This window comes from Orbicella franksi, chromosome 8 (genome assembly GCF_964199315.1).
Source record: "Orbicella franksi chromosome 8, jaOrbFran1.1, whole genome shotgun sequence".
Taxonomy (NCBI): Eukaryota; Metazoa; Cnidaria; class Anthozoa; order Scleractinia; family Merulinidae; genus Orbicella; species Orbicella franksi.
Genome location: NC_138152.1, coordinates 25,996,805 through 26,011,393, shown reverse-complemented (window position 1 = coordinate 26,011,393; position 14,589 = coordinate 25,996,805). Strand labels below are relative to the sequence as shown.

Below are 14,589 nucleotides of genomic sequence, written 5' to 3'. Positions count from 1 at the left end.
TGTCATTACAACATATTTGAAACTTAACATGGCTGTTGGGGCTGTTTACTTCCCAAAGACTTACAAGTTTATTGTGAAACTTTGCCACTGCAATAAGTAAACAACATCCCCAAACTACCAGGCATTCTTAGATAATAACTGTTGCCAAAAATTGGGCAGTGGGCACGATGTAAAAAGTTTTGCCATTGGCGAATTTGTTGAGCATATTGTTGTTAAAATTCATGATCTCTGTTAAAAAGAACCTCGTGGTCAAACAAATGGCAAACACATACGATAGTCCAAATGAGGTGCCCAAATTTTCCTGCAAAATTGCCGGTTATAGAAAGGCAACACTTAATACAGGTAGTCGGTATTAACGCTCATCACCACCCCCCCCCCCCCCAAAATGGTAAAATTGCCGTAAAAATTGTAAAAATGTTCATCAAAGCAATGCAAAGCCGATCACTTTCCAGCAAAATTTGCTCAGGAAATTCCCACAAAATCAGCCATTTTTTGGCGATCCTTTCTCAGCAAAATTTGCCTTGAAAATTCCCACAATTTCCCACAAAATCAGCCCTTTTATCTGCGAATTTGTCTTTGAAAATCCCGCAAAATTTGACTTTTTCTTCCGCGACCTATCAGAAGCCCTGAAAAGGAGTGAAAACAAGCTGCTTTAACAAAGGAGAGCCTCCAAGACTTTTCAGAACAATTTCCTCAGCCCCACTAGCCTTTGTGCTATAAACATTGCCGACGGTAAATAAAGGTTATTTACATGACTGTATTTCTTTTCTTCTAAGAAAATTCAAACATTTAACAGTCTCTCAGGAATACTCATTTTATTAAAAAAAAAAAAAGAAAACTGTACTCACCATATGCTATCAAGATACTGTTAACTTCTCTCTCAATCTTTTAGTTTTGACATTATTAATGAAGTAATTTATCCAGAAACTGTTGGAGAAATAAATATAACAAAATATAATTAAATTCCATCCTTTCCAGCTAAGAATTAGACAGGACAATGATAACCTTTGTTTATCAATTGATAAACACACACGTAGCAATTGGACAGAGCCATGCATGTTGTAGGACCAAAATTTCTGGCAACTGACGCAACTGCATAAAGTTGCGGGTAAAAAAAAACACAAACAATCTAGCCTGTTATGTACTTTAAAGATTAGCCCTTTTCACAGTTAACTTTTCTCCTTTGCATTAAAATATAACCGAACACGTGTACAACACAATTTTAGGCTGTTTCGTAGTTTCAGCCCAAAATTGCCTCGAATCCACCTTGGATTACATTGCAATGCAAATGAGAAAAACTAACTGTGACAAGGACTATCTCAAGTCTTTACTTTGTACTGACAACTGATGGTGGAAGCTTGATGAATGTTAAAGTACCTTTACAGTCTGTTTTATATGGAGTAAAATACATGTAAGGTTGTCCTTGAGTATCAAAGTCTCTTATTTCCTGCCTAGCCCAAGTTGGGATATCACCATTTAAACTAAAGTAAGATGTTTTGGTAGGTCATATTCATCATCCACTGTAAATAAGGGATAATCATCATGATTGAACCTTTAAAAGTACTACAGTAATTAACATAGTGGAGGTGTTATTTGGGTTGTTGCACAGCACTTCTGTTTTCTCTCTAGAGAGAAGCATTGTGTGACGACACTAGTAACCATAGGAAGGAGACTATATCAATATTCGATGTATGGAAATAATTTATGCTAACTAGTGTTATGAGAAGAAACTATTCACCTGTAATGCAATAGAACACAACTTAAGGAGGCTTTTCCCCAATCATTTGCAACTTGTTCCATTATTATGAATCATCGACAAACTGTTGAAAGAAGTACATGTATTCTAGTAAATACAGTGTACATTGCATTCTCAATTGCTGATGATATTGAAAATCCAAGGAAAAATAAAAAATGAAATTAAGAAAATTTGAAAACATTGCAGTTGCAGAGTACCTGCTGAAATTCTTGTAATCTGCAATGGCCACTTTCCTCTATGAGATGCACCTGCAGGGAATCATGGTGCAGTCGAACCCCTATTAGGCGGCCACCTATTAAACAGCCACCCCTATTTGGCAGCCAGTAATCAGTCCCGATGAGGGCTTCTCTATTGTTTTTACCTTTATTTAGTGGCCAGGGGCCTGTTCTTCAAAGCTCCCGAAAAGTTTTCGCACCTGAAAAGCTGTTGCAAAATCTCAAACCTTATGACTACAGAGCTGTTTTATGCACATATTCTTAAGATGAACAGAGGATCCCTTCATACAGGAAGTTTCAGGCGTATACACCTCTCAGTCTCTAAATACCAATTAACTAAAAATGGCTTTGCGGGCCTGAAAAGTTTCCAGGGCTTTCAAGAAACAGGCCCCTGTCCTCTTAAAGCAGCCACTATCCATTTTCCCAAGGGTGTCTGTTTACTAGGGGTTCAACTGTAGTTGAATATCCAGTCCCAGATGATGAATACATTACCATGACACAGCAGCATCTCATAGAGGGAATTAGCCATTCAGAATACAAAAGTCCACAAAACAGAACTAAATTATATTGGTTGCCACCTATGTCGTAAGACAAAATAGAAATAGTACAGTAGATTAAAAAAAATTAAAGGAAGACGATGTGTGTGAATAAATTTTACAGCTTTAAAAATGAAATAATTTTCCAGTATGAACCAACAGAGGGCAGGGCAATTGACAAACTGAACCTGGCTCATAATTATAGTGGCGTATTTGTTCTCTATAGAAGAAGCAAATGTCAGAGCCTTACATCCCTGGGGTTGGGGGAGGAGGGTTAGGTTGCATGCAATTAATCTGAGCGCACCCTCTACTAAACCACAGAATACCTCTAAACATCGCAAACCTTTAATGAACAATGCTGTTAGTACAGGGAAGAATTGCGCAAAAATAAGAATTTCGAATGTACATGTGCCTAAAATTGCCATTTCGCAAGGCGTTTATGGTAAAATGTACAACCACCATCTTCTTTGACTTTTGTACAAGTAGTTCTACACCAAAATAAGTTTCCCACCCTTGATTATTTAATACGCACAACTGAACAAATAAAAGGTCACATTAATTCAGGCCCAGCACGAGAAAGGAAACCATCCACATGCTACTAAATCAAACTGTGGCGTTTCAGAGAGTTTTGAAGGCCATTCGCTTGCTAACCTTACCTCGAGCTTTCTCTTACAACCAGCATTTCCAGTGGATACAAATTCGAATAAAAAATACAATCTTGTGTTCAAAGCGAAAGGTTCTTCTTAAACTTACTTAGCTTGTGAATTCCTCAAAAATTTCAACTCTACGTGCAACACAGACGCTTGAAATCCTAATCCATGGACCTGTCGAATCATTGACCTTGCTTGTTTTGCTTGCTTACACGTGATGAATAAATAGCAGGCATATTTTGCACTGGGAAACCGCTGGCAAAAAAAATTATTAATAACCGATATACTCGTCAGGGGTTCTTACATAATGTAGTTTTAAAAACAGTCTTCTTGCAAGGTCAGCGAAGAGCATGCGCCTCTTTTCGGGAAAATTGCTATTCCATTTGACTTTCAACCAAAATTTCCGGATTTTTTGGCGAAATAGTAAGCACCTTCTACAATTTCCAGAAAAAAAAACCAGTGCCCAGTGTAAAATGTTCCGACTTTTCAATGCAAAAGAACGAAAAAGCAGAGTAAAACCGCGCCCCGGAATCATGTTTTGTTTTACTTTGGTTTTAAACTCTGACTGAACTGTTAGGATAAAGAAGCAAGTCACACGAAAAAGTTGAAGGTCCAGAGGACACTTCGTCTCGGGAGGCGGGGGGCGGGAGAACTTCCAGAAAAATTGCATGGGGTGTGCGGCCCGCTTTAACAAAACCATTATCCTCTTCATGACCAAAATCTGCGATTTCCATACCTGACCAAAAATTCGATATCCTTTTTATGACCTGACCCATACCCTGTTTCAGACCTGCCTTATAATTATTTGCCTAGTTCATACCGATATTAAACGCGTTGTGAAGGGCTTTTGTTGATGGTCTTATTGATAATGATAAAAAAAAACAGCTTCTTCTAAAAAACAAGGACACTTTTCGAGTTAACAAAAAAACGGAGATATAAAATCGTAAAAACTATGCTAATTAAGATGAGATATTCAAACTACCGTTACGGTAATGTTTTTGGTTCCACTTACTCGATGAACTGTTATCTATGGGCTAAAAGAAATCACTGGGTCGCTTATATCCATTTTTTATCAGCCTGTTATAAAAACCGCCCTTTCTTGTATTTTAGAGTTTGGGATATTGACCTGTTAGCTATTTTAAGGAGCGAATAACGTACCTCGTTTAAGAGCTGGAGAGAGAAGCTCAGGAAAAAAGTGAATTAGCACTTTTCTCAATCGTCTTCTTTCTTGGGTCCCGATCCTCTCGGTGGAGAGGATCGCGAGCGTACCGAAACACCGCCACGACTGGAGACTGAGCCTACAAAAAAGAACGCCTGAACGCAGGTTAGGGACCGTTCATTTTTTATGAGGGAGGGGGGGCTGGTGGGATTTGGTCAGCACCATTTAAAAATCGCATGACCCCCCTCAGCTTACCAACTTTTTCACGTGGCCCCCCTTATAGCGGTCATTTTTTGGGATGACCCCCCCCCAAAAAAAATTGAACAAACAATATTTAGATTTCAACTTTTTTAATATTTCTCTATTATACCCCTACTTCACGTTTTGTGCTCACTGTGAAGACAATATTTACAATCCCTATACTACAGAGAGCTGTTGTTTGAAAAACAAATCAAAAGAAAGAGAAGTCAATTTCGGATCTCCTCATTATGGTTCGCCCTGAGCGTGTGGCAGGTGGCCTCTCATTGGCATCTCCCTCATCTGAATTGATGAATGCCCACAGTTTTAATGTAAAACAGATCAAATGTATAGAAGCTAAGTTGACGAAGGTCACGCAGGACATGGAAGCACTAGAAAATAAGAGCAATTATAACAGCATATTCAAGGGCATACTCAAACAGCACATCAACGAAAGGAGAAGGAAAAAAGAAAACCGCAGAAAGTCAAAAGAAAGAAAGAGGAAGCGGACTGAAAACAACGTCCAACGAGTTTATGGAATCTGTGTTGGAAACCCGCTAGGAAATGATCTTCCACAATGCCTTGTGTACCCTCTTAGAACGGCCGTCCCGGAAGAGTGTATTAAAGTTGAGGATGTTGCCACGTCGTTATTTAGAAGAGATGGGCCATACATCGCACAGCTCTTGGAAGGGAATTATTTCACCAATGCTGCAAGAAGCAGAATCACCACCAACCTTGAGCAGGAAGTCAGAGATCATGTTTACACCTTCATGTACCCTGAAGAGTACACTCTGACGGAAAGGATTGCTGCTTCTTGCAGCATCGGTGAAAGAGACTCCCATAGCAGCACAAGCGGCGACGAAGAACTCGACGACAGCGAAGATGAAGATGAGTGCCAGTGAAAGTTGCATTCGAAAATAACTGTGTTAAATACTTCTTTTCAGTAGCTACAAATGCTTTTTGTCGCCAAACATTTTTTTAAAGCAGAAGGAAAGTTTGTAATATTTGTATCCTGCCTTCTATGTTTATTCTATAGCAATTTTTTTGATATTCAAACAATTATGCCAGTTTAAAGTTTTACTAAAATATTTCACGTGACCCCCCCTCTTTCCCTTATTTTTTTGGGATAGCCCCCCCTCGAAAGCCATTTTTTTTCGCATGCTCCCCCCCCAAATCCCACCAGCCCCCCCCTACCTGATAAAAAATGAACGGTCCCTTAGAACGGAGCGTTACTAATATGCGTGCCAGGAAAGCATGCGAAGCATACGAGAAAGGATCCCTAAACAAACAAAAAGGCAAAGTACAAGCTAATTGAGCTAACATAGGCTGACAAGAGTGCTATTCATCTCCGCTTTTAAGTCTTTCAACGTTAAAAAGTGGAAGGCAGAGGCGAATCAAGGGGAGGGGTGGGGTGAGTTGCAACTCCTCTCCCTCACCCCCCCTCACCACTTTTGAGGATCTTTTTTTGTTATTTATTTGACTCATCATAAAAATAATAGAATACAAATAGTGTTAAACGTAGTTTTTGACACTTACAACAACTGACTGATCGTCAAGTTAGGAAAAGATAATGAATATTTCGCGACTGCTTTATTAGTGCATTACTGTTTTTCGGGAAACTCCAGATTTTATCAACCTTGTTCCCATGGCCTTTTCCCTTGCTTGGCCGGGGCCCCAAAAAAGGGGGAAAGCCATGGGAACAAGGCTGCAGATTTTACACCATGCGTATGCCTTCACAAATGTGTCAGGAATGCTGGAAATAGTGTTTTAGAGGGTAAAATCGGAAATATCACGGGGGGGGGGGGGGCATGGCCCCGCCCGGATCCCCATAGAAGCTGACGCCTGCAGCCATTTTTTCCCCAGTATAACTTTTGCACTATAAAAGGGAAAAGAAATCCACGGCACTGAACAAAACACAAACGTCTTAACGATCGTTTAGTTAGACTTTGTGAACGGCATCAGAATAAATGCGCGAGGGCTGTAAAAATACTAAACGCTCTAAGAGCGTTTACTCGGGCTTCGTACCACAGTATCAAATCGTACTTTACGAAAACGCGTATTGGACACAATAAAAGCAAACTAAAGAATCAGGACATTTTAGCACAAGAGTTCCGCTTGGATATTTACTATTCAAGTTGCTTCGTTTAGTATCCTCCTCATCCTATCGCAAGTTGTGAATTTAACCCATTTTGGTTCAAGAATGAAGCACAGCTGTCTACGCATTGATGGGGAAGTTGTTTGCAAAGAATTTTCGAGGTATTTTTACAACTTATGGCGATTACTTTGTACATGCTAGCAGAAATTGTACGAAGTTTGTTTACTGGTCGCGGCGAATTGTGTAGCTAAACATCTCTGCCGTGTTGCGATCTTAAACCCTTTTCAAGAGTCATATCTTCTTTGGAGAGAGCATAATCCCTTTCGAGGGAGCCAAAACGAATCATGATAAACTCCTTCGCGAAAACAACAGTCCTGTGACTAGGCTCAAATTGCATTGCACATAATTTGCATAAACTTTCAAGTTGTGTGTTTTGCGGATAACTTCCAAGAATTTGCGACCCTTAACGCAGTTTATGAAGAAATATTCAAGCTACACATTTTTTATTGAATCAAGACAAGAGTATTTTTTAAAAAGGACTCTCATTTATAAGGGAAGATGCGGCATTCTGTTTTGCTATTTATTTTGGTTTCATTCTTGTCTAGTTCATGTCACGCAACATGATTTTGTTTTGCGGTCAGAGAGTCGTCAGACACTATTAGTATAAGTATTTGAACTACTAGTGAAATAACTGGCTAAACTATCGTCAATGCAGACTTTCCTTTAGACTTGGCAAGAACATTGGTTCGTCAATACTCCCGCACAATTCCCCGCACAATCGAACGTTTAATTCTCCCTCACAATGTGCCTCCAGATTCACACGTTATTTTTTTCCTGCACCTTGCTTGAAAGCCAACTAACTTGGAGGTAAGATATTTAACTTAAGTTACCGAAAGTCTTATCTTTACAACATTGGAGATCGACATATTTCGCGCGGTGCAAGAAGCAAGTCACATGTTTTTAATTAGCTACGAGTTCACAAACGTTTTCGTATTTAGCTCGTTTTATTGCAATATGATTTGTTTTACTGCAATGTTCTAAATAATAACAGCAGTAGCCACATACCGTCATTTGACTGCCTATTTTTTGCCAGTGTTTTCGTAGATTGAACTCATACCGCAATCGGCTCAGTTAACTGTTAACTCACGAGAACGTTTCGAACGTGAACTTTGCTTACCTGGCTGCCTTTCAAGCAATATGATTCGTGGACCGACCCTTTCTGAAAACGATCGACATCTTTGTATGTGAGATGAACGTATAAGGCGCGATTCTTGCCAAAACGTTCTTCGCAAAACACCGCATTCGGTCACAAAGAGCGAGCAATGTCGCGTCTCTCGTCCCCAGTTTCCATGGTGTACGCATGGAACGCCTGCGACCGTGGCCCACCCTTTTGGCGACCAAAACGCTAGCATTTTAAGACTCGGACTTTCCTACGGAAGCCCAGGTAATAAGGGGAAACTTCACTTTATAACGATTCGATACTGTAAGATTTTTAAATCTTACAGGATTAAAAACATGTATGGGTATAAAGTGGTTTAATAGAAATTTGAGGAAATAAAAGAGGTGTAGCTGGTTTTCACATGACGTCACCAAAATTCGAACTACAAAACTATTGATCTTCCTGAGATTTTACTTAAATGATGTATAAGAGCAGCGGAAAACTAATATTCATACAAATTTTCGCGCCGAATGGGTTCTTGGTTTTGTGATACACTACGCTTGAATTTCTAAGATTTTGCGTGACGCGGCATTTACATGACGGCCTAGAGAGCTGTCATGATTGTTAAAAACGTGACTTATTTCGGGGAACTTGGCTATCTGAACAGTTCATGTCTTAGAAAAAGTATTATTTGAATGTTTTAGAGTTCCTCGAGGGATAAATTCACGCTCTTGTAGCAAAACTCAGTGATAGATGTTTCTGTTGGTTTCCGGCCGCCATGTTGGTGCCCATACGGATGGGCACCAGCATGGCGTCTCCATACAAATCTCTATAAATTTGGGTAAAAAATTTCTCCGCATATCTCGCATAAGAAAAATTGCTGTGACCAGAATCTTGGCGAGAGTCTTTGCATATTTACCTTCTTTCATTTCCCAGATTCTGGACTTTATCTATCGACCGGTTTTGATTTTTATTTTGATCTATTTTAAATTGCGTGACACTGAAAACCAGCAATACGTTAACTGTAAACTCTTTTGTGCAATACTTCAAGATTTGTTTTTCCGTCCTCTAATTACTGCTTGCTAAGGTTTTCGACCTTTGAGCGATACAAACGGTACAAACGCTGATGAATAACTTGAAAAACCAGCTGAATTCCGAAACTGAATGAAATTAACAAAAAAAAAAACATCTTGAAATCTGAAAACCAACATCCGGCGAAATCAGACGTCAGTTAGTGAAACAGAAAGCTACAACCTCATGGCCAAAAAATAGAATATCGAAAGTGGATTTGGAAAACGAAATCTAAACGTCAAATGCGAATATATAGCTGTCAATGTCGAGAGTAAGAAATCCTGAAAATAGAATAAAGCCTATAGATTTCAAAATTAAGCGGCGACGTTCAAAAATCCATTTGTCGGTAGAGGAACACTGATTTCTTAGCTTATTGCAGAAAACAAGAAAACGCGTCACTTTGGTAAGTCATATTAATTAAATGTTACATATTAGCAATACTATTCAAATACATCAATAGTAAACACATGGAAAGGAATTCTCATGCACAGCAAATGCGATTTCATTTCGGAACGAACACGGAAAGTTCGCATAACAAACTTTACAGAAATGAAAACGAATTACCGATAAGCTATCTTTCAAAAAACGGAATATTTAGAGAATTCTACATCAGATTCTTAATGCATTTTAGGATAGGGCATAATTTGGTCAGTTCTATAATTTTTCAATGTATTTCAGTTATTCAGAACGTCCAAAGACTAGTTTTCTCGAACTGATTGATTGGTTCTGGTTTTAACATGTACAGGTCGAGTTGAGAAGAAAATTGTCGCAAGCCCTTTGAAACTGAACTATATTCCTTTAACATCGAAATTTCAACTGTGAATAATTTCATCACATCTTATGAAAAAAGGTAAGTTCCCTTATTTCCTAAAAAAAAAAATTAAGTTGTGCGAAGATTTCAGACTCTGCCGTTCTTGTTCTGGTTTTAAAATTTGATACACTCCATTTAGTCCTTGTCTTTGTCGGATAATTTAATCGCCAAGCGTATGCACTAAATGTATGAATCGGTTATTTGCAGGTTCAGTATTTTGGAAAAGTTTAACCAGGAAGTACAAGAGTTGCTATTTTGGAACAAGAACCTGTAAGTAAGCTGCAATTGGAATTGAAATCAATCTGATTAAGAAAAAATTGAAAACTAAACCACAAATCTTCAAGAAAATCAAAATCTAAAGTTGAAAGGCCCATATTTATAAAACTTAGAAATGTCTACAGCTAACAAAATTCTAAATTATTCCACTAGGCTGCAAAGAGACAAAGATCGCTTAGCTCACAGTCACTCCAGGAAAGAGATTTCAAAGAAACACAGGCAACAGAAGTACTCCATTGTAAGTAAGTCGCTTTTTACCTGCATGTGGTAATATCCCCGATATTGTCACGCATCAAGCCAAAAAAGAGTAGGCTCTTAATTCAGTCTTAAGGGTGCTCTATTTCCTTTCAAACAATTGATACAATCAGAAGTCTAGTATGATAAAATTGTGATATAATATAATACAGATTTCCTGATAATATTGGCAGATTCGAAATTACGAGTACGATTACTCCATGAATTGTACGACACGAGGTCCAGTTACTAATTAATCGTATCTATAATAAATTTCGGAATTTAGAACTTCTCCTGCGCTTTTATAACTTTTGAAAACTGCAGGAAGCAATGCGGACGAAGCCATTAAAGCGAGCGTAATTGACGTGCGAATTACGGGGTATCCAATTAGAAAACGGTTGGACGCCCGCGTGATCGCGTGATACATGACAAAAGGCGCACGGAAAACCAATCACGATCGAGAATTTTGTTATAGATACGATTAAGCTAGTATTATGGCATAATGTTCCTGAGTTGTCGAGAAAGCGAACATTTTTATGCATTTGCTTTTAAATTTTCAGACGGGATATAATAATTGAATGAATAGGAAGGTACTGATATGACTAATAAAATCTAGTTACAACTTGAAGGCAGCCATATTAATTGCTTCCCCAAAGAAGAACACCCCGATATGGTACCTATTTGCCATATATTGTAATTTTCTCAAGATTATTTTCGTAGTACTTGGTTATGGAAAACGCCACTTGGAGCAGAGTTCAGTTTCTATCTGCATGCTCTGTAATTATCCCGAAATTTTTAATACAAAGGAAACACTTTCGAAAAATTATTGCATCCCTGAAAACGGAAATTTAACAATAACTGCATCTCCTGATATTTAGATATGAAAAGACAACTATGAAACGAGCCTGCCATGATGTCAGTAAATAAACATCTGGTTGAACTATCTTTTTGTCGGTCACCACGTCATGGCAGACGATCAACATGGATTTTCCTTAAAGTTCTTAATTTTCTTTTGTAATTGACAAGCTCTTTTTTAAGAAAAAAAAATGACGATGGCCGATGGCGATTGCTAAGCGGACATTTGATATGCTTGTTTTCTCTTATAGTTTGTTGGTCAAGTTCGCTCGTGAACTCCAAGATTTGTTACGTTGGGTCAAAACAGTAAGTAAAACTCTAACTTTTAAGTGATTAAACTAGTGTCACGATAGTGTCAAAACATCAGCAGAAGTTTCAAACCTTTGCTCGACGAAATTTGTAGAATGAAATGTAAAATCCGAAAGCATAAAAACCTACAACCCGAAACTGAAAGATATTGCCTAAATTCGTGAAATAAATAGCGACATCTGACGAAGTCCTAAAATTCACCTTTTTCTTAAACGAACACTGCAAGCTAATATTTTAGCTTAATCGTTGCAGAAGAGAGGCTTCAGATTTCTATCATCAAATAAGAAATATTGCGAAAAATGACATTGCAACTTCATTTTACAATAATGTGAGTAATATATGCCTGTGTTGTTCCCTCTAAAGTTATGTAGTTTTTAAAATACTGTTGAATGGTGCGCTTTGGAACTGAAAGTATAGGGAAGCCACTACAAGGTGTTGTGCTCCTTGAAAATTGATAGATTACTGAGAAAGTGAAAATCACATCGCCATCAGATTCCCGTCTTCAAATCTGTTTATCAGTGCAATTCATCGCTGTTAGTTTTGCTAAGTCATTCATGCCATGACTCCACTAGCTGACGACAAAACATTAACCCAAAAAATCAAGAATTCTGTACCATTTTAGTGAGTTACTTTCTAGTCAGTGACACAAAAATCAACAGAACACGTTTTAGACGGCCTTATGTTGTGGACATTGTTGACAAAAGTAAAGTAAAGTAAGGTAAAATTTTAAGTACAGTGATTGCCGAAAGAATGGATTAAAACGTTTCATTGATTTAGTTAATTTTGAAAAAGGAGTTAAAGCTAGAAATTTCCCAAGGCTAATTAAAACGTTGTGTGTTTTCATGATCAGGTAGACAGAGTTGAAAGCGGCCTGTACGGCTATGTTATCTTGCACTCCAAGTTACTCTGTCTCTAGCTACAAGTTTTATTTCTCTCCAGGCTTTAACTGTATTTATAAATACAACGGTTTTTGTTTCATTTTTAATAGTTCTCCACCAAGTCTCTCTTGGTGTCCCCTGCTAGGCTTTTTTTTTGCTGGTGCCCGTATTAGAGCATTCTTAATATTTTGGTCTGCTGACATCTTGAAAACATGACCTAACCATTACCATCGTCATCTGTTCATCGATTGCCCTTGCATCAAATCTTTCTGTTATCATTTGATTAGTGACCTTCAACATGCCGGATCAGCCAGTAATCTTTCAGGATTTTATCTCCGCATTTATGCTGGAAGACACTTGGCTTCCTTTAATCCTCTTTGGTTATCCCCATGACTCGGTAACATAGAGTCAAATAGAGACCGCACTGCTCATGGATATTATTACCCTTTTGTATTTCACCTAAGCAGGCTGCTTTCCCATACTCTTCGAAGCTTGTTAATGCAACTCCTACTTTCCCCATATTTGAAGTCTTGTATCAATATTTCTGCCAGCCTGTTTGTCCTCCTTCGCCCGAGTTTCTCAAATTTCTCCACGTCTTCCACTTCTCTTTCCCCGACTGACCTTTAATCGTACCATTTCAGGGTTGTGCTGTTTCTTTGGTCTCCTCTTGATTGAACGTTTAACCTCAGTACTTTTCTTGCAAACTTGCATTGCCTTGACTCCATCTTCTAGACAACAGAACTAAATCATTCAAAAAATCGCAAGCATCGATGTTTTTTATCCATTTCCATTTGATACCAACCTTGTTGTTCTCCACTGTTCTCTTCATTACCCAGTAGATAATGAGAAACCTGAAACAGAATAACCATGCTTTACCCTTGATAGCATTTCAGACTACCTTAAATGAAAGGTCCCACCCATCATAGCGCATTGGTTAAATTTCCGTGGACGTTTAACGTGTAATCCAACCTGGGCTGGATATTTTGATCCATAATTATAACTCCTTTTCGAGCAGGATAGTGCGAATGATGCCTCGGTATATACTATCCAAAGCTTTCTCAAACTCCATAAATTGATGCAACTAGAGACCTTAATTCCACTAAATAACATGTCCAATGATATACACTGGGAAACTCAAACATGTGTGCTCAGTGGTACTTCTTCACTTCTATATCCAGCGTGCTCCACTCACAGCTGCCGATTGATGTCATCTCGTATGTTTTTTAATGATCACTCTGCTCAATAAATAAACTTTGCTACTGTTGACATACGAGTTAGTCCTTTCTAGTTTCCACATACTTTTAGAAGACCTTTCGTAGGTAATTTAATGATCTCACTGCTGTTTTAGTTTGTAGGGCACAATCTCTCAGCTTTTTCTTTTGATCCCAAACGTTTGCGATAACTCATGTGTACTAGTACCTTACGATTCTGCGTACTTCTGCTTTTAGCATTTCAATGGTGATGGAGTCTATTCCTACTACTTTTCCTTTTTTTACATACCTAATCTCAGCCAATTTAATCTCTCCTTTTGTGATTTTACTGGTCCGGCCTAATCTCTTCACTGTTTGGTATTTCTCATCCTATGACAGCTTCATCTATCGCAACTGTTCACTACTCCTCTTTCTTATCTCATCGTCTTTTATTCATGTTTATTGGCAGCCTACCTTCTATTTTTCACCATTTCCAAGTTTTTTGCTCTTCCGTTATCGAACTTTTTTCCACCACATATTCCTCTCCTATTACCTAAGTCTCTAGGACATCTGTCTTCATAGGAAGTATTTGAAGTCTTTTATCGGGGATCGTTCAGTAAACTTATTGTCAGAACTTTTGTTCTCGATCTTCTTCTTTAGTGTCGTTCTCTATTTCATTTTTATAGCTATTTGTTCTAATCTTTGTTTTTCCCGTTTTCCTCGGTACCGTTTTTCCTCTTCATGTTGCTCAACACGTTTTCCACTGTTGCATCAAAAGCCTCTTTGCGGTTGTCCCAGCTTCATTCTAAGTCGTTTTGTCAAAGAGTCGTCAGAATTGTGTTGCTAATCTTTTGTCAGGCAACTAGAACCGTTTCTTGGCTCTTGTATGATCAAACACCTCTCTCCAGAAGAGACACCACAAACTCCAGAGGATCCACCACAAACTTCAAGTCACACTTTAAGAGCTACAACCCCAAAGGAAGTGGTCGAACATCAACTACGCAGATAGGAAAGCAATCAAAGAACTCAAAGAGAAGAACTACATCTGCCTCCCCAGCGATAAAGGCACAGAATTCTGCGTAATACAGCACGACACGTACACGCACGTAGCCCTAACTCACCTCAGAAACTCCAACACCTATCAAAAGGTACCCCGCA

General features: G+C 38.5%; 1 protein-coding gene across 1 annotated transcript in view; it reads right to left on the bottom strand.

Annotated features, from left to right (window-relative positions):
• Nucleotides 1–1,844: 1,844 nt before the first annotated feature.
• LOC145494020 (signal transducing adapter molecule 2-like) overlaps nt 1,845–14,589 on the bottom strand; it is a 112,269-nt gene continuing 99,524 nt past the window's right edge. The window contains exon 8 of the mRNA XM_081473488.1: nt 1,845–2,004. Coding sequence (XP_081329614.1) covers nt 1,918–2,004 — 87 coding nt within the window. The 3' untranslated portion in view covers nt 1,845–1,917. The remainder of the gene's footprint in view (nt 2,005–14,589) is intronic.